This window comes from Anabrus simplex, chromosome 1 (genome assembly GCF_040414725.1).
Source record: "Anabrus simplex isolate iqAnaSimp1 chromosome 1, ASM4041472v1, whole genome shotgun sequence".
In the NCBI taxonomy this organism is placed as follows: Eukaryota; Metazoa; Arthropoda; class Insecta; order Orthoptera; family Tettigoniidae; genus Anabrus; species Anabrus simplex.
This window is the reverse complement of record NC_090265.1, coordinates 1,574,218,021-1,574,238,243: the sequence shown is the minus strand read 5'-3', so window position 1 is coordinate 1,574,238,243 and position 20,223 is coordinate 1,574,218,021. Positions and strand designations below refer to the sequence as shown.

The 20,223-nt window shown below is 38.3% G+C and overlaps 1 protein-coding gene across 8 annotated transcripts in view; it reads right to left on the bottom strand.

The window, feature by feature from the left end:
* The window catches only part of LOC136858540 (SH3 and cysteine-rich domain-containing protein 3), a 325,524-nt gene that overhangs the window by 10,807 nt on the left and 294,494 nt on the right, over positions 1-20,223 (bottom strand). For all 8 annotated transcript variants that reach the window (XM_067138153.2, XM_068225594.1, XM_068225595.1 and 5 more), the window contains 2 exons: positions 5,364-5,446; positions 3,705-3,894 (listed from right to left, as the gene is read on the bottom strand). In XM_067138153.2, coding sequence (XP_066994254.2) covers positions 3,705-3,894; positions 5,364-5,446 — 273 coding nt within the window. The remainder of the gene's footprint in view (positions 1-3,704; positions 3,895-5,363; positions 5,447-20,223) is intronic.

Sequence of the window (20,223 nt, the reverse complement as noted above, 5' to 3'; positions counted from 1 at the left end):
TCCCCTATCTGGACATGATTCTTGTAACCAACAATCTTTACATACTCTGACTGTATACTTCTGCCTTCTGTAGATCATCGCATACACACTCCCCTTGTTCGTTAATGATTCCTGGAATGTCCTTCTTGGAACCTGTTTCTGCCTTAAAGTACCTATACATACTCTTCCATTTTTCACTAAAATTAGTATAGCCACCAATTATGCTTGCCATCATGTTATCCTTAGCTGACTTCTTTGCTAGATTCAATTTCCTAGTAAGTTCCTTCAATTTCTCCTTACTTCCACAGCCATTTCTAACCCTATTTCTTTCCAATCTGCACCTCCTCCTTAGTCTCTTTACTTCTCTGTTATAATATAGGTAGCCAGTCTTTACAATTCTGTACCACATTCAAAGGTACAAACCTCAACAATTGCTTTAAACACATTCCACAGTCTGTTTGTATTTCTATTTACCATTTTCCACCAATCATAATTACTTTTTAAAATTTTCTCTCTTGACTGTCTTATCAGCCAAATGGTACTGCCTAATGGTCCTAACTTTTTTCCTTTCTATCACATTTATGACAAAAAAACAGCATTGTGATCACTAATACCGTCTCTTACTTCACTTTCTCTATGGATCTCATCTTGTTTTATCAGCACCACATCTAGAATATTCTTCCATTTAGTTGGTTTCATATTTTTCTGATTTAGCTGACCTTCCCAGATTAAGTTATTTTCCACTTGTTGGACATGCTTCTTGTCGTTCGCATTACCATCGCAATTGACATCTAGTAAATTGAGATTACCCGCTACAATCGCGTTTCTTTCCATATCGTTTCCCATGTAGCTGATTATCTTATTAAATAATTCCAAATCAGCATTTGTGCCACCCTTTCCAAGTCTGTACGCTTGTAAAACATCATGTTGTGTATTATCTTTAGAAATGAGCCTTACACCTAGAATTTCATGTTTGTCATCTTTAGTTTTTTTGTAGCTTACAAATTCCTTTTTCAACAGAATTAATAATCCCCTCCTACCATTCCTATCCTATGATAAACACTCCCATTCCATGAGAAAATTTCTACATCCATTATATCATTTCTCAGCCATGATGCGACTCCTAATACAATATCTGGTAAATACCTATTAAATTACTTTATTCTATTCCTTTCTTTACAGTACTTCTACAGTTCAACACTAACATTTTTATGCCATCCCTACTTGACTTCCAGATCTCTGTCGCCTTATCACCACTCTCTAGTACACTGCATTTCCCTGAATGTACCTTTCTATAAACCTTCTAAAGAAACTTCCTAACTTATACTTGCCACTGCGGTTCAAGTGAAGGCCATCTGAGCGCAGATCCCTATCTCCTACCCATGCATTAGTATCTAAAAATTTCACTCCCAGTTTCCCAAATACCCACTCCATAGACTAATTTTAATCTCCGATCACCTTTCAGTCAGTATCCCTCCTACACAGTATTTCACTGGCAACAATTTCTGCTTCCTTAAACTTCACCCGTGCTGCATTTATCAGATCTCACACATCCCCAACTATGTTGTTACATATATTGCATGCCTTACGTTGTTGGTACCAACGTGAAAAACTACCACCTTCTCCTTTCCCTCCCCCTTCTCTTCTACTTTCCTCAACATCTGCCTTAACCTAATTTGTGGATAACACTCTAACCTTGTTCCCTTTCCTCCCCACACTTTCCCCACATGTCTAACAGTGGAATCCCCCATGACCAGAGCCTCAACCCTACCTACCTCATTTAATCCCATCTTCTTCTGGTCTCTCCTATCTTTTCTGATGGCTGCAGAAGCTACTTCCTCTTACATTTCCTCCCTCTCATGACCCTGTTCCACCTTTCTTTTCCTATCCTCTGCTGTAAATTTCCATTTTTTATTATTATCATTTTTTTGCTATTTTGCTTAACGTCGCACCGACACAGATATGTCTTATGGCGACGATGGGATAGGAAAGGTCTAGGATGTGGAAGGAAGCGGCCGTGGTCTTAATTAAGGTACAACCCCGGCATTTGCCTGGTGTGAAAATGGGAAACTATGGAAAACCATCTTCAGGGCTGCCGAGAGTGGGGCTCGAACCCACTATCTCCCGATTACTGGACACTGGCCGCACTTAAGCAACTGCAGCTATCGAGCTCGGTCTAAATTTCCATTTCCTACCTTTTCTTTTCCTCCTATCTCCACACTCCTTAGCAACAGTTCTCTGTTCCTCATCTTCCCTCTGTTGTTCTATCTGCAGTGACTCATACCGACTTCTCACAAACACCTGTCCTAATTTACCCTGCTGAATAGAGCCTTTAGCCTGCTATTTCCTTCCCCTTAAAACATTAGACCACCTGTCTTATACAGTTCCCCCTTTCCTTTCCGTCCTTCTGTGATGTTGAATATTACTATAAATGTCCAAGCGTGGTAGAACTTTTCATTCTTAAATAAAATGAAGAAATTACTAGCTGTTTTGCTTCTAGAAGTCTTGAATGTTTATCAGGTTTGTAAAAATTTCAGTTTAATAAACAGCGAATGTCCATTTTACTAAGATGAAGAGGACCTTATTCAGTTAATTTAAGAAATGGACGGACACTTGCCATATCCCATACACTGTTTGAAGCAGGCCTACCTTCATTCCTGTCCTCTGAGAGAATCCTAATTATCTCCCTCAAACTCTCCAACTCCTCCCTCATACACCTTAATGCCTGGCCACACCCACAGTTTGTACACCTCCATTCTTAAGCCATTCTTTACAGAATAATGAAAAAGAAAGCAAAGATAATATAACTTTTTTCTATGGAAGATAAAAATAAATGTAAAGAAATACTGCCTAGGACAGTACACAAAGATCACACCATAATAAGGTAATTTATATACTAACTACACTACAATGCTACTTAGTTACATTATGTAAAACAGATAGAGCTAATCACAGTAATCATGTTAGAGTTTGAAATAATAATAAGAATAGCAACAATTATTAATACCAACATCTCTGGTATGTAATACTGTATTTGAGGAAGACAATAAGGGTAGAAGAACCTGTTGATATTAAATGGGAGTAATCCAAGCTTAGCTCACCTAGTTTATGAAAGATGTATTATGACAAATTACTGTCATACTTCCACTGGATGAATTCTACTTATATATAGTAATTCATACTAATATACCACTGGAAGGAGAAGCATAATTATTTAGAGATAATCTGTTTACCAAGTGAACTAATTATTGCTATTGATTTATTTTAGTCAGAGATGGCTCTGGTCAGGACTAATCTGTGCACCTGTGTATGTTATGTGAGTGTGTGTAACTAACTGCTGGCCATGTGGTGTAGTAGGTAGTGTGCCTGTCTCTTAAACTGAGGCCTCATGTTTGATTCCCAGCCAGGTTAGGGATTTTTACCTGGACCTGAGGGCTGGTTCAAGGTTTACTCAGTCTACGTGACTACCATACAATAATGAGGAGCTATCTGATGGTGAGATTGCAGCCCAGGTCTTGAAAGCCAAGAATATCGGCTGAGAGAATTCTTCATACTGACTATGCATAACCTCATAATCTGCAGTCCTTCGGGCTGAGCAGCAGTCGTCTGGTAGGCCAAGGCCCATCAGGGCTGTAGTGCTATGGGGTTTGGTTTGTTTGTGTGTAACTAAGTAGTAACATGTCAGTAACTCGACGTGAACAGTGGATAATGAGCAAACAACCTACCTGATCTCGCAGAAGCATGAGTCCACTGTCTCCATCTGATACCTGCAGGTTATGTGTCACTTGCAACGGCCGTTCACCAGGTGCTAATCGCACCACATACTTTGATGGGAAGAAGCCCACTCGTCCTAGACATTTGCCTTTCCACCAGTCAGGATCCGAACTGTCTATCACTGTCACCTTGTATCCTGCCCTGTAAAATATCAACATTTACCGTTTATTTAAAGGTAACACTTATTTATTTGTAGACAGTTTGGTCTTCATGAAAATCATGACTGTTGTGCCAGTTGCAAAATGCTAACTCCTACCCCAGCCTTCTAAATCTGATATAACTAATATATTTATCAAACCTTTTTTTAAATCCTTTATTCATTTCTTTTTCTGTCCTAATGCTTTCTGAATTGATTACTTCTTAGGAAGACCCCACAATTTGAATTCATTTGTATATTGTTTTCAGCATTTTGGCCAAACTTTCTAGCAAATTATCCATATCATATAGGATTATAAATATTTTGCTTTGAAGAGATGTCTTATCATCATCAATCATTGTAGATGTAAGTTCTGTGATTAGAACACAGCATTGAAGATTTTTATATATTTATAATGGAACTGTTTGAGGGGAAGGAAATTGGTAAGCACTAAAATGGAAGTTTTAAGATACAGCAAAAATCAAGTTGTGAGCAATCTATAAATCAAAATAAATTTATTCTAAAATTCAATTTTGTGTGTGTGTAAACATGACCTGACTTTGTACAGAGATATCTGTAATAAGGCAGAGATTATTATACATGAAACAAATCATAAAATAAAGCAGGACTGTAATGGAGATACTGTTGTTATCAAAAACACAGATTATCATTGTAATATATCACTGTTACACAACATTATAAAGAAAAGACCTCATAAGACCCATGTAACTGAGATCAATCATATCACTTAAATGTTCATTGGCTAGATGTTTTATTGTAAATAACAAGAAAGAAACATGATGTACAATAGGTACATTATCTAAAAGGGACTAAATGTCCACACTTTGATTTTCAGCTGGTCTAGGTCCATTGTATTTCAGTCAATGGCTAGGGAGTTTTTCAGCCAGTTATCATGACAGAACGTCTTACTGATGAATATAGTTGATGGATTTTCTGAGGTCACCTTTAACAGGTATAGATGCCATAGGTTGACATCTAAGTCATCAACTGTTTCTTATGCTTCTTTCAAGTGATGTACTAGAAGATGTGGCTCTTGTCAAATCACAGATGATAAATGGATTCTTCTTGGTTAATTTTTTAATGATGTTCAGTGACTGCCAGGGACTTTAAACATCATGAGATGGTTGCAAACATCCCTGTCAGTGTGCAGCATCATCCCTTTCATTGGCACCTGTTACATGCATTACCATTGTGTTTCTGCTGCTAGTGGCCACTGGCCTGTGTACATTATTCTGCTCTTACCAAGCAGGCCAAATATCACAATGTACATGATGTGGGCACCTACCAGCATGTCCCCCCCCTGCACAGCTTAATTACTGAATGGTGGGATGATAGCACACCCAACCAGAGAAACTAGTGAAAGATACATATGGAATTTAAGCAGCTATTTAGCGGACCAATTACCAGGAACAAAAATTTGAAATGACACAAAATAGAAATGACATGAACTCACTTTAAGTCTAATTCATCAGGATGGCGTGATTTGAAGTTGTAGAGCACCACATATAAATTTGTCGGCAGCAGTCTGTGGGGTTTCTGAAACATAGTGGTAATTAACACTTCATAGAGTTGTAGGTATTGCAAAGGAACAAACAAGTGTCAAATCAAGTCATATCTATACTGTATATATAGATATAGATAGGAGGAACATGAAAAGGAACACAAAAAGGACAAACACAGTGGCAGGTCAGAGTAGGAAGAGAGAGCAACAGAAAGAGGAAACAAGGACAAACATGAAAACACAAAAGGGCAAGGACAATATCCATGGAGACAGTGGACCTGGTAGAGCATGCGTAGCACTAGGTTTTGTCAACATTTCTTTTTCCCAAAATTATTGATTGAGAGCTTAGCAATCCAAGAACATTGCATTATTATACTCAAACTATACTCCTTCCATTTCCATACCTGCCAACTTTCCCGATTTAGGCGAGAGACTCCCGATTTTCGACAGTTTTCCCGCCTACCGATTATTCTATTATTTCTCCCGATTTTAGCTTATTTTTTGGTGAAATTCAAACATTTGTTTTCAAATCCCGACATTATAGCATCGTACGTCAGTGGCCGGAAATCCTTTGTTCATTGGCCACTTTCAAATGAAATGTCAACATTTATTAATACAAGAAATATGCATGAATGTGCGATGATTATTGAAACCTGTATATTGTGACGCGTATATTGATTGTAAATCTTTCATTCTCGCGTGCTATGTTTGTGTTTGCTCACATCAGTCTATTTTACAAGTAAAACTCTCATTATTGTTCCGTATTGAAGATGATGTTAGGCATAAAATCTCAAGGAAAATTTAATAAAACCACCTATTCAATACTTTCCACGTTTAATGTGGTTTGAATCTACATGAATTTATATAGACTTATCAGGTACATGTTTCACCCATTATTTGGGCCTTTTTAACCATATATAGTATATATAGTATTATTTATGAACGTTAATAATCACTTAAAACTAACATGCCAGGATAATAATTTTAAAAATGTGAACAATACATAAATGTGAGTAACATAAATGAATGGTGTTTTAACACAATTAAAACTTGTCAGTCCTATTCTATCTAACTTAAAAATATGTCCAAAACTAAAATGGATCTTCTTCCTCTAACGTAAGTCTTGGATAATGAGGGTATTCATACGGGGGCTCATTTGACTCACCTATATCATTTTCATGTTCTTGACATAACTAATGTTGAAATGTGTTGTCAAACACAAGTGGAGATTTAAAACCGATTGTTATATGTAGACTGGTCAAGATTGTTGTTGTGAATGAAACTATAAGCGTCTTAACTTTGGGTCTTATGTAACGACTAGGAATTGTAAAGAGTACAATATTAGGCTATTTCTTAGTTTAAGGGTGCTGCTTAATTGGGAAGGAACATCCTAGACACTTAATACAGTCTTGTATGAATATCTTTCCTGTTGAAGGCAGCAATACAGTAGACAGTAAGGCAGGCGCTGCCTGAACAGACAGGTCCACCTAGTATGAATTGAACAAATAATCTTAAGATCCCTCCCAAAGGCCAAGCAACACATATATAATATAATTTTGTTTTTTATAGTCAGCCATGAACTTCAATCATCACAATGAACACTGACTATGCTAACGTGCTTATTTGAAAGAGCAATTGCATTAATGTAAAAGAACTTGTTTCAATTATAAATTAGGAGCCATCATAAAATATCCATTTGCATTACAGGGAAGTAAGTGCCTGTGTCTTCTCTCTCTGAAGGTTTTATACCATTTAATTAAACACATGGGTCCTTGAGACATATGCTTCTCCAAACTGTATTTTGAGTCTCTAGAAAATTTCCCATGGCTAGACTACTTCTTCAAAAAGAAATTTTATTCTAATGGATTATTCCATGCTGCATCACACCTTCTGAAGACTCATCTCTTTTGTATTTCTCAGACAATACTGAACTGGTTCCTACCAATCTGAAAGGGAGGGATTGCAACACCTCTGCAAGGTCACTAGACTGTTGAGGGGGAGGATTTTGTTTGTCATTACAAGCGAGTTACTGTGGTCTTCAGAAATTGTCCTTCTGCTTTTAACCCTCTGAGGAAATGACCAACAACTCACATGTGTACCGGTATCGTTCAGTTTTTGACAGTTGGCCATAAACTTCAGTCACTCCAATCAACACTGACCATCCTAACATGCTTATTTAAAAGAACAGGTGATTAGTGTAAAGCAACTTGCTTCAATTATTAGTGTAGAAGCTAACATTAAAAAAAATCCATTTGCGTTATTACATGAAATGTGAGCGTCTGTCTCATCTCTCTCCAAAGATTTTATACCATTTAAACACATGGCTCATGGAGACACATGCTTCTTCAAACTGTAGGTATGTTGAGTCTCTAGAACATATCTTGTGGTTGGAGTTCTTCCTCCTCAATAAGACATTTTATGCTAATGCATTATTCCACGCTACATCACACTTTCTGCACTCATCTATTGTGTGGTTCTCAAACAATACTGTACTGATTCCTCTCTACCTGAGATGGGCGAGGGGGGGTTGCAGCATCTCCTCTGCAAAGTCACTAGCCTGTTTTGGGGGAAAGGGATTGTTTGCCTGCATAAAGATTATATATGAAGAACATTTCTTACCTGTTACTGCTATGAGTTTTATAATGCTCTCTGAAATTAATGGTGTACATTTGTAAACCAATAGTTAGTGAGGCATTAACATAAATTTTTAGTCCTAGCGAAGCTTACTTAAGAGTCTCAGCTTGATTTTTAATAAAGTAGATATCATTTGCACCAATTTGTTAAGAATGAAGCCATTCCATTTTTACTGTCGACACAGTCGACTTATAAATTTTTCAGTCTGTCAAACATGAATATTATATGAATATTACTTAATTCTGTATACACCTTCCTAGTAATAACTATTGTAATATTTGAACTTATCTTAATGATGTAAATAAAAAAATAAAATAATAATAATAATCCCGTGTGGGGATTTACCGGTTACCTCCATTGGGCACGTCCCATTGGAATTGGGGAAGCTCGCTGGCTCTGCTGCCAGCAGAGTCAGGGTAGTAGGGAAATAAAATACCACCGTGAAAAAAAACCTGGTCCCTTGCCAGGGTTACGGTGAAGACTGGTAAATGACCAGAAGCCAGAAAACATCTTGAGGCAACCTCTAGGGCTAACAACCCTAGTTGTAAAAGTCAAAAAGCATGATGGCACAACATTTCAAGAAACATACCCCAGGGGGTAAATCTTCGGATAAATCCCTCGTCGTGAACGCCACGGCGCACGAGTCTCGTTCGGATTCTGGGGGAGACTCGACATCATGCAAGAGACGAGTCGGAGCATCTCGGTGTACCCCGAAGAGTCAAAAACTCAGGCCAAAATCTAAAACCTTTCTAGCAACTTTCAACATAAATTCACTTACACAAACTGGCAAGCTGAAAACCCTCACCAAAGCTCTTCACAAAAATCAGATATCCATAATGGCCCTACAGGAAACAAGGTACCCAGATGAAGAGATTTTTGAATCCGAAGGCTACCGATTTTTCAAGAGCAAAGCGCAAAGAGGAATCCTCAATGGAGCTGTGATGCTTGGAACCGCGTTTGCTGTTAGAACCAAGATCCTTAAATCGGTTGCAAATTTCGAACCTGTGAATGACAGATTGTCTATCCTCACAATTAAATGCGCCAACAAAACCTATGCCCTAGTTAACGCACATGCTCCTACAAACGATAAGAACAAGTCTGATCCAGACGAAGTTGATAATTTCTGGGACCTACTGGATGAAAAATTAAACAAAATCCCCAAACACCATGTCAAGCTTCTTTTGGGTGACTTCAATGCCCAACTAGGTCATGAACAGAAGTACAAGAAAGTTATAGGAAATTACCCTGCTCACAAAAGAACCAATCCCAACGGCAAAAGACTGGTGTCCATTTGCGAAAATCACAACCTGCAGGTCATGTCGAACCACTTTCGCCATCTACCCAGAAAGCAAATGACTTGGCGTTCTCCCGTCCCAGCTCTCGGAGAGTTCCAAATTGATCATGTTGCAATCTCCAGGAGAAACAGCCCTGAGATTATGAATGTCAAGGTAAAGAAAGGCATCAATGTGGCCTCAGATCATTATATGCCTCTTATCAAATTCAAACCAATTCCCGCAGACACAAGGAAGACAACCAAACAGATCACACGCTTCGACAATGATAAACTTCGGCAAAGGGTCGAGGAGTTCCAGGAGAAGGCTAGACCAAATGACTGTGACTTTAACAACGCCAAAAGTCTCCTTGTTGAGGCCGCCAAAGACGTTGCAGAAATCAAGAGAAGCAAAAAGCATGCCTGGTGGAATGGTACCTGCGAATCAGTCCTCCAAGAAAGACTCAATGCATGGAAACAGTACTACTCTACGAAATCAGAAAATGATTGGGAAACCTACAAAACCCAACGTGCCCAAGCAGCTAGGATGTTCAGAACTGAGAAACGTAAATACGAAAAATCTGTCATTGAAAAGATAGAACAAAACTTTAGGAAGAATGAAAGCAGAGAGTACTACAGAGCCTTCAAACGCAAACTCACTGGCTATAAGCCACCATCTCTATGCTTTGAGCGAAAGGACGGCACACTGGCGACGTCAAATGAAGAAAATTGCAGCATTCTGGCAGATTACTTCAAGAATTTACTTAATTGCTCTAAACCGCAAAGCGCCATTGAGACCAAGGAACCCTTACTCAGGTACCCAGATTCCAGACCACCCGACAGAGATGAAATCAAGCGCCACATTGCCCGTCTCAAAAATAACAAAGCGCTGGGGGAACACTCAGTAGTAGCAGAACTATGGAAATATGCCCCAGAGGAATCACTTGATATCTTGCAAAAGCAAATAGAAGAAATTTGGAACAAGGAGACCCTACTCGAAGATTGGAAAATAGCTTTGATCCATCCATTACACAAAAAAGGCAGCATGAAGAACATAAACAACTACAGAGGAATATCTTTGCTACCCGTGACTTACAAAATTCTATCACTTGCCATCCTGGAGCATTTGGAAGCACAAGTCGAACATCAAATAGGTGAATACTAAGGAGGATTCAGAAAAGGTCGCTCAACAGCTGAACAGATCCAAAATCTCAAAACGACCATCAGATATTGTACACTAAGGTCCAAGCAGTATGTGTCTGTCTTTGTGGACTTTAAGAAAGCGTACGACTCCATTGACTGGGAAGTCCTGCTAAATATCTTAAATGAATTTGGAGTTGATCTGAAACTGCTGGCATTAATTAGAGCCACCCTGACCGATACAAAATCCAAGGTGAAGTTCCATGGGTGTCTCTCGCATTCCTTTGACATCAAAACAGGAGTCCGACAAAGTGATGGGCTATCCCCGATACTCTTCAACTGTGTTCTTGAAAAGATCATCAGAACCTGGCGGGTGAGATTACAGGAAACCAACTACAGTCCATTGAGAACAGGAACCAAATCTAAGGGGATCGCAACAGACTGCTTAGCATTTGCCGATGATATTGCTGTTCTCTCAAACGACATAGAAACCGCTAGAGCTCAAGTTGAAATTTTAAAGGAAATTGCCGAACAAACTGGTTTGCAGATATTGTTTGAGAAAACAGAAGTAATGACTAACATCAAAGAGGCTCCACCAAAACTCCATACAAAATACGGGGACATCACCCGAGTAGACAAATTCAAATACCTGGGTGAGATCATCATGAAAAATGGACTGGACAAAGAAGCACTTCAGGAGCGAGTACGCAAACTGGAAATAGCCTACCAAACATCCCGCACAATCTACAACAAAAAATGCCTTACCCAAAACACCAAGATACCTCACTATGAAACAGTTCTGAAGCCAGTAGTTCTATATGCAGCCGAAATCCTGTCTCTAAATGCCAACAAAGGACTCCTTGAAGAACTGGAGAAAAGAGAACGCAAAATTGTGAGAGGAATCTTGGGATCAAAGTACAGAAATGGAATCCATCAAGAGAGATCCAACTAGGAAGTCTACAGCAAAATAGAGAAAATTACCGACACAATCAGAAAAAGACGGGCACGATTTTACGGTCATCTGAAAAGAATGGACGGAAGAAAGTTAACTAAAGAAATCTTTCACTTTTTTGATTCAAACCCCAAAACCACAAATCCCTGGTTTAGAAATACCAAAGAAGACCTGCAAATGCTGCATATCTCAGCTGAAGACGCCCTTAACAGAGATCTCTTCCACAAGAAAATATTGACAAACGGGCTAAACCGAGACAAGCAACCGAAGAGAAGACACGGTGCCCCTTGGACAGAGGAGCGTAAGCAGGCCCACTCACAAAGAATGAGGGAAATTTGGGCTCTAAAGAAGGCCAAGTTCATTGTCAAATGCAACAAGACTTAACGTGGTCCTTGATGGCCCCAGCGAATTATATATATAATAAACATGACATGTTCAAATTATTATTATTATTATTATTATTATTATTATTATTATTATTATTATTATTATTATTATTATTATTATTATTATTATTATTAATGTATGTATGTTCAGTCCACAGCCCTAAGGCTGGTTGGATCCTCAACAGATCCACCATCAGCTGTCATAAATGGCCTAGGCATCACTGAAGAGGCATACTAGGGAAGTGAGGGGTGAGGTAGTTTCCCGTTGCTTTCCTCACCGAGCCAGGAATTGATATTACATATCAGTCTGCCAAGCCCACTGAAATGCATGCACCAGCTGACCCTATGAGCAACATTTTCACACCATTCATAGCAGGGACTGGCTGCATAAGGAAGGGCATTACTAGCATTGCTCAAACCTCAATCTTTCATACTGTCAAAGCCAAGGATTAGACAGAGACAGATCAATGAAAGTAACAAAATTGCTCTAGCCTAAGAGGACATAGTGCACTGTAAACACTAGGTCCTGCCAGGAGAGGCATATTATTATTATTATTATTATTATTATTATTATTATTATTATTATTATTATTATTATTATTATTATTATTATTATTATTATTATTATTATTATTATTATTATTATTATTATTATTATTATTATTATTATTATTATTATTAAAAGTGTGATTTGACAGAATCGATGTTCTTTCAAGAATTAAAGATGATATTCTGTTTTTAATTCAATTATATGTTATTAAATGTTTTCTTTTTATAGATAATTTCTATTTTTACTTATCCAGAATTAGTTTTGACAGACTGAAAACTCTCAGAGTTATACAGGTGTAACAGTAAGGTATGGCCAAACTTTCAGGAAACCTTCTTCAATGGTAGAAGATGAACATATGGACATGGGTACAGAAATGCTTTATTTCTATGTTAGAACTCATTTTCTACAACTCTATTTAATACATTAATCATGGGAACACACAGAAAAAAAAAAAAAAAACATACCAGTATACCACATTAAACTCTTCCTACCAGGTGAGTTGGCCATGCGGTTAGGGGCGTGCAGCTGTGAGCTTGCATGCGTGAGATAGTGCGTTCGAATCCCATTGTCGGCAGCCCTGAGGATGGTTTTCCCTGGTTTCCCATTTTCACACCAGGCGAATGCTGGTGCTGTACCTTAATTAAGGCCACAGCTGCTTTCTTCCCATTCCTAGGCCTTTCCTATCCCATTGTTGCCATAAGACCTATCTGTGTCGGTGCGACATAAAGAAAAAATTCTTCCTTACATGAAATGTTCAAAATACCGTCCGTTAGCATTGATGTATGCATCATCCTGCTGTTGTGTTGAATCCTGGATGCGCTGATAGTGGTTTGATGCATGTATCAATGCTAACAGTGGGTATTTTGAACCCTTGGTCAGGTCAGGAACACCCTGCTACCGTATGTGACAGTAGACGGTACTACCTGCGACTGTCTGGCTGAGGGTCAGGTGGCCAGTACCAAACCTGGCAAACAAGGGGAGAACCAACGGCTACGGGCAGATGAACTCTCCCTTAGTAGGTCTGATGAAGCCTTTGTGTAGGAAATGACACATAAATTGATCATATTTCAGGGCACTCTCTTGCCCTTGGATCGGAAAATTTCCCCCTAAGGCAGATGAACCATATTTGGTCAAGGGCGTAGAAAGTCCTCAATGGCGGACCAGGCATAAAGACAGTAAGTCCCTCCCCAGCAGGAATGGCGGATGAAGGCTACAATGACTAGGAACCCTCCAATCATCTTGCATCTGCTTGCAATTGAAAACAGTTCCTTAGTCATCAAGTACAGTGCATTTGTTGAAGTGCAGCAACACACTCACTCTAAAAGAACCTCATGCACAGCAGTCTTCCAAAAACAAATTGACTCTTTCAAAAGTCCTGCGGCGATCAGGAAGTTGCGACGGGGGCAGGATTGTGATGTCTGGAAGCCTCTAGTGATAACTTGGCATCACTGAAGAGACGTACTAGGGAAATGAGGGGTGAGGTAGTTTCCCGTTGCTTTCCACAAGCAAGATCTACGTGATGTTCTCATCACCAAAGCAATGATGGGAGCTGATGACTGTTGGACAGATCACTGAATTATTAGATGAGTGATACTTTTATCACTGTCCACCCAGAGGAGGAAACAACAGAAGAGCTGCATGAGGGAGCATCAGCAGTTTAGTTGGCAGCACGGTGTCATATCTGTAACCCTTGCTCGCCGAGAGGCCAAGGTCAACAGGATAACAGTATAGGGAGGCCACACGTGTGAGCTGTGGGCTGTTGAAATCGTCAGTGTGTATTGCATTAAGCGAGCATTCAGGTAGATTATTGGAATAGTGCAATATGATACAGGCGGTAATGTTTACTACTGAAGAGAGAGCTTTTTTGGTGGAATACACTTTTTGCGAAGGCGATCGGTTTACAGAAAATGTGAAACTAAAATTTCAGGTGCAGTTTTCTAATTCAAAGTGTCCGTTCAGGATTTGATAAGTAAATTTCGTGTGACTGCCTCAGTTCATGATGTTCCGGGAACAGGCGGGCCGGGCCTACAGTTTTAACAGACAAAAAAGGATTGATGAACTTAAAGTGAATATAATTAATTATGTGCAGTCCATTACACAAGACACTTTAGTGAAAGTCTTCAACAATATATGTAGACGTGTTGAAGTCTGTCTTCGAACACAAGAACAACACTTCCAGCATCTGTTATGAATTGATGTGGTGAGTACAAAGTTTACTGTTTGTTGTTTGTTTTGTTTAGATACAAGCGGCAGCAGCCGTGCTGCCAACTTAACTGCTGATGCCACCTCACGCAGCAGCTCGTAGGCGTTGCAAACATTTCCTGGCGCCCTGTACTTTTGACACTTTGGCAATACAGAAATTACTTCAAAATACAGAGATCTCCTTCATCAGACTTTGTCGAAGGAATATCAACCTGATGTAATGCAACACTAGAAGAGTCTGAAGACCACTATTCAAGATGCTTGCAAAGAAACAGTAGGATATAAGACCAGTAAACATTAGGAGTGGTTTGATGAAAATGATGAAGAAATTGAAGCATTGATCGCAGAGAAGAGGAAAGCCTTGCAAGCATGGCAAAGGGACTTGAACTCCCACTCTAAGAAACAAGCTGTAAGTATTGCCAAAGCAAATGTCCAAAGAAAAACCTGTGAGCTCAAGAATGCATGGTGGACAGCAAAGGCAAAAGAGTTGCAATATCTAGCAGATAAAGATTCACGACAGTTCTTCCGAGTGACAAAAGCAGTTTATGGTCCCACCACCTTTGGGAGGAATCCCCTTTGGTCCAGTGATAAGAGTATACTTTTAAAAGATCAATACTCCATCATGAATAGGTGGAAAGAGCATTTTGAAGATCTCTTGAACCAGAAATTGATTATTGATGAACAGGTGTATTATATATTAAAACCAGCTCACATCAATGAAGAACTTGGCTCCCCGCCAGCACTAGATGAAGTTAAGCATGCTGTCAATCAAGCAAAGCATCACAAAACCTCTGGTTCTTATGGTATACCAGTGGAAGTTCTCAAAGAAGGAGGTGAGGAACTCATATGACACATATATGAACTGATTGTCAAAATTTGGAGCACTGAAGAAATGCCTCCTGATTTCAGAGACAGTCTGGTAGTTCCCATATTTAAGAAAGGGGATCGAACAAACTGCAATAACTATTGAGGAATATCCTTACTGTCGTGCCTGGGAAAGCTTATTGTTCGAATCTTGGCAAATCGTATTGTACCCTTGGTGGAGAAAATGCTTCCAGAGAGTCAGTGTGGCTTCAGGCCTTCTAGAGGAACCACAGATAGGATATACGTTGAAGGCTGAGTCAAATGTTCCACCTTTACAATACCAAGATTCTTTATTAACTAATTATTTACATAAATTTTAAAAACATATCGGGACATGTTTCATCTAACTTGTAGACATCATCAGCCATAAAAACCTTTGAGAAAAAGCTACAATGACAAGAACAAAGTAACACATTAAAATAATTCGGATGACCGAATATGTCATTTAAAAAGGTGAAGAATTCAGAACTTTTCTGAGTACAGCACTTGAGAATACCGTTGACATTAAAATTAAAATTGTCCACATGGGATGATTCAGTAAAAACTTTGCATTAAAATTCTTCCTTTTTTGTGCTGTGTTAACATATAATATTCTGTTATGTCGTGAAGGCTTGATGATGAATTGCATAATGTTCATTCCAGTAGGACAACAACGTGTGAGAAATTCAGCGAGCGGATGTTAAAGCCGTCTTATTGGTATGTTGACATTTCTTGTTGAGAAGTTAGGTGGAATATTTGAACGTGATAACGTAATGTGGAATGTACAGTAGAGGGCTCTAGAACAAAAATAATGGCTGTTGTTAGTATTGAAATAGGCAAGTTTTTGTGTCTTGAGATGTAAAGTAATGAAAGAATGAAAATAAGAAGTGCAGCACATCTGATTACTTACGTTCTCGCCTGTCCGACAGCGACTAGTTCAGTGTGGATGACTGTGGCTGACTAAGAGCGAGCTATGGAGGTCGTATGTGAAGGGAGCTGGTACGAGGGGAAATTAGGGGAAGGTTGGGATTAGTAGGCGGGGAGCTGTTACGTAGATGCTTGTTAGTGGGTTTGTCAAAGTAAGAACTATTGAGCAATGCCTCGAAAATTACGTTTGCTGTTTCTGAAATTTCATTCAAATTGTGAATGGGATTGCATTTATGATCTATATTAATATAGATATTTTCTAAAACATTGAGTAAAGTGCTTTTATTATGAAAATAAAGAATTTTTAAGTCCTTTTCTATGGAAGTGAAGGAATGATTGGACTCTGTCATATGAGTGCTCATGGCGGAGTACCTTCTGTGTTTAGCAGCATTGATATGTTCCTTATATCTGACTGAAAAGCCTCTTCCGGTTTGCCCAATGTAGCTCGCGGAACATTGGTTGCACTTTAACTTATATACGCCTGACCTATTATATTTATTCATAGTGTTGTTAATTTTATATTGGTTGTAAAAGAGATTAGTATTATTGTTGACTGTTTTAAAAGCAATATTGATCTTATGCTTCTTGAGAGTATTGGTGATATCGTAAATCTTACTATTTGTATAAGTGAAGGTGGCGTATTTGTCTGTTTTTCTTTTTGTTTCTCTAAGCAAGGTTGAACTGGATTTGTTAGTAACTTTATTGATTATCCTGTCAATGAAATGCCTGCTAAATCCATTTTTACTCGCTATTAAGCCGATAAAGTCAAGTTCTTTTTTACGATTAACATTAGATAAAGGGACGTGAAAAGCTCTGTGGATTAAACTATAAAATGTTGCTCTTTTTTGAGATTCCGGATGCATTGAGTCTTGCCGAATAGTATTAATAGTTTGGGTGGGCTTCCTGAATATGGTATAAGAGAATTTGTTAGAGCTGTTGTTAATAGTAACATCTAAGAAGTTTAATGAATTATTGACTTCCGCTTTGGAAGTAAACTTGATCCATGGATCGACTGCATTCAACTGTTCAAGAACGATATCGCTGTTGGAGACGTTATGATCTATTAAAGTAAATGTATCATCAACAAAGCGTGTCCAGAATACGATACCTTTAATTTTGTTGAGAATTTTGGAATTTTCCAAGTGGTCTAAATAAATTTCTGCCATTATTCCTGAAGCCGGGGAACCCATAGGAAGACTATCCTGCTTATAAATTTTTCCATTAAAAGTGAAATAGTTGTTGGAAGTTACAAATTCTAAAATATTTAAAAATTCTTCTATTTCTTGTATGCTTAGTTTTCTGTGTTTTAGAAAATTGTCCTTGATGATCTTTAAAGTTTTCTTGACCGGTATATTGGAATACATGTTTTTTATGTCAAATGAGTACATTTTTTGCTGTGGCTGTAATTCTAGGTTTTTAGTCAAATTACAAAATTCTATAGAATTCTTGATGGAGTTGGGATTTTCAAATTTGTAGTATTTCTTCAAGAAGTTATGAATAAATTTGGAAGTTTTGTAAGTCGGGCTGTTCCTGTAGTTAACTATGGGTCTTATGGGAATATCTATTTTGTGGACTTTAGGTAATGCTTTAGCTGTGGGGATACTGGGATTCATATTAATGAGTTTTTGAGAATCATGTTCAGTGTGAATGAAGGACGTTTGTTTCAATAATTGTTTTAAGTTCTTTTGAATATTGTTGGTAGGATCTTTTTTTATCAGTTTAAAAGAATTATCGGAGAAGAAGGTTTCAGTTTTTTGCACGTAAGTTTCTTTGTTCATAATAACTGTGGCATTGCCTTTGTCCGCTTTCGTGGCTATTAGATCATTTTCGTTAATCTTCTTTTTTAACGAGTCTATGGCTTTGTTGTCCTACTGGAATGAACATTATGCAATCCATCATCAAGCCTTCACAACATAACAGAATATTATATGTTAACACAGCACAAAAAAAGGAAGAATTTTAACGCAAAGTTTTTACTGAATCATCCCATGTGGACAATTTTAATTTTAATGTCAACGGTATTCTCAAGTGCTGTACTCAGAAAAGTTCTGAATTCTTCACCATTTTAAATGACATATTCGGTCATCCGAATTATTTTAATGTGTTACTTTGTCCTTGTCATTGTAGCTTTTTCTCAAAGGTTTTTATGGCTGATGATGGCTACAAGTTAGACGAAACATGTCCCGATATATTTTAAAAATTTATGTAAATAATATGTTAATAAAGAATCTTGGTATTGTAATGGTGGAACATTTGACTCAACCTTCAACGTATACTTATGACAATACGGGCTTTATAATGAAGTTTATTTTATGTAACAGATAGGATATTCACAGCCTGTCAATTTCAGGAAAAATGTACAGAACAAAATATACCTCTTTGTATTGCCTTTATTGATTTTACTAAGGTATTTGAATCTGTTAACTGTGAAGCTTTGTGGAAAATTTTAGCTCTACAGGTACCTATATGGTTTCCTGTTGCCATCTTGAAATTGCTCTACACTGATATGATGGCAGCTGTCATTGGCAACAGCTCTATTGGAAAGCCATTCCATATCAATACCGGTGTTAAGCAAGGCTGTGTGATAGCCCTCACTTCGTTGTATGTTGCTGCTGTCATGGAACTTGTCAGAGATGATCTCCCTCCAGGAATACATATAACTTACAGGATGAATGGTAAACTTTTTAATTTGAGACGTTTAAAGGCAGGAACTCAGACATTCTCTGCAGCATTAGTTGAGTTACAGTACGCTGATGATAATGCTGTTGTAGCTCAGACACAAGAAAAGCTTGTGATAATCCTGAATGCTTTTTCTGCTGTGTACAACAAGATCAGACTCAAATTGAATACCAGCAAAACACAGATCCTATACCAACCAGCCCCTGGGGAAGGTCAAAGAGATATCAATGTCACAATTGATGGAGTGAGCCTTCAAGTTGTAAACACCTTCCCGTACCTTGGCAGCACCCTCTCATCAAGCGCAAATATAGATTCAGAAATCCAACACAGAATTAACTGTGCAGGAGCATCCTTTGCTAAGTTAAGATCTCGAGTTTTTGACAATCATGATAATATCTCAACAAATATTCTTGTGTACAATTCTGTTTTAATTCCAATCTTATTCTATGGATCTGAATCCTGGACATGCTACAGTCAACACTTTAAGAAGATGGAACAATATCATCAGCGTTGCTTGAAGAAAATATTGCAAATAACTTGGCAAGACAGGTGCACAAATATCATTGTTCTTGAAGAGGCACACACTACCAGTATAGAATTGATGGTTTTAAGACACCAGCTACGATGGACAGGGCACGTAGTTTGCATTCCCAAACAAGTGTTTCACTCTAAGCTATCAGTAGGTAAATGCTGTGTAGGTGGTCAGAGGAAGCGATTTAAAAGATGTAATCAAAGCTAACTTGAAGAGATGTAACATTGTTGATAATTGGGAGAACTTAGCCCTTGATCCTGGAGATCACTAGTCCATCATGGCACACTATCTTTTGAAGAAAACTGCCAATGTACAGCAAATGACAAGAGGCAATGCAGGAAAGAAAGAGAAGTGCTGAGGAGAAATAGAAACAACATTACTGCTCCACCTGAGACTACCTGTCATCACTGTGGCAAATTGGGCTGTGTAGTCACCTCCAAACACATAGATGAAGAGGCATCCTGTCTGGAAGACAAACCTACTCGATTACAAGTGTTTTGAACATTTCATGTAAGAAAGAGTTTCATGTGGTATACTGGTACATTCTGTTCCTGTGTGTTTTCCATGATTAATGTGCTATGTAGAGTTGAAGACATGTTGATTGAAACACAGGTACTCAGGTTCTGACACGGAAAAGCATTTCTGGACCCATGTCCTTATAACATATGTTCTTCTTCTACATGTGAGGGATGTGTCG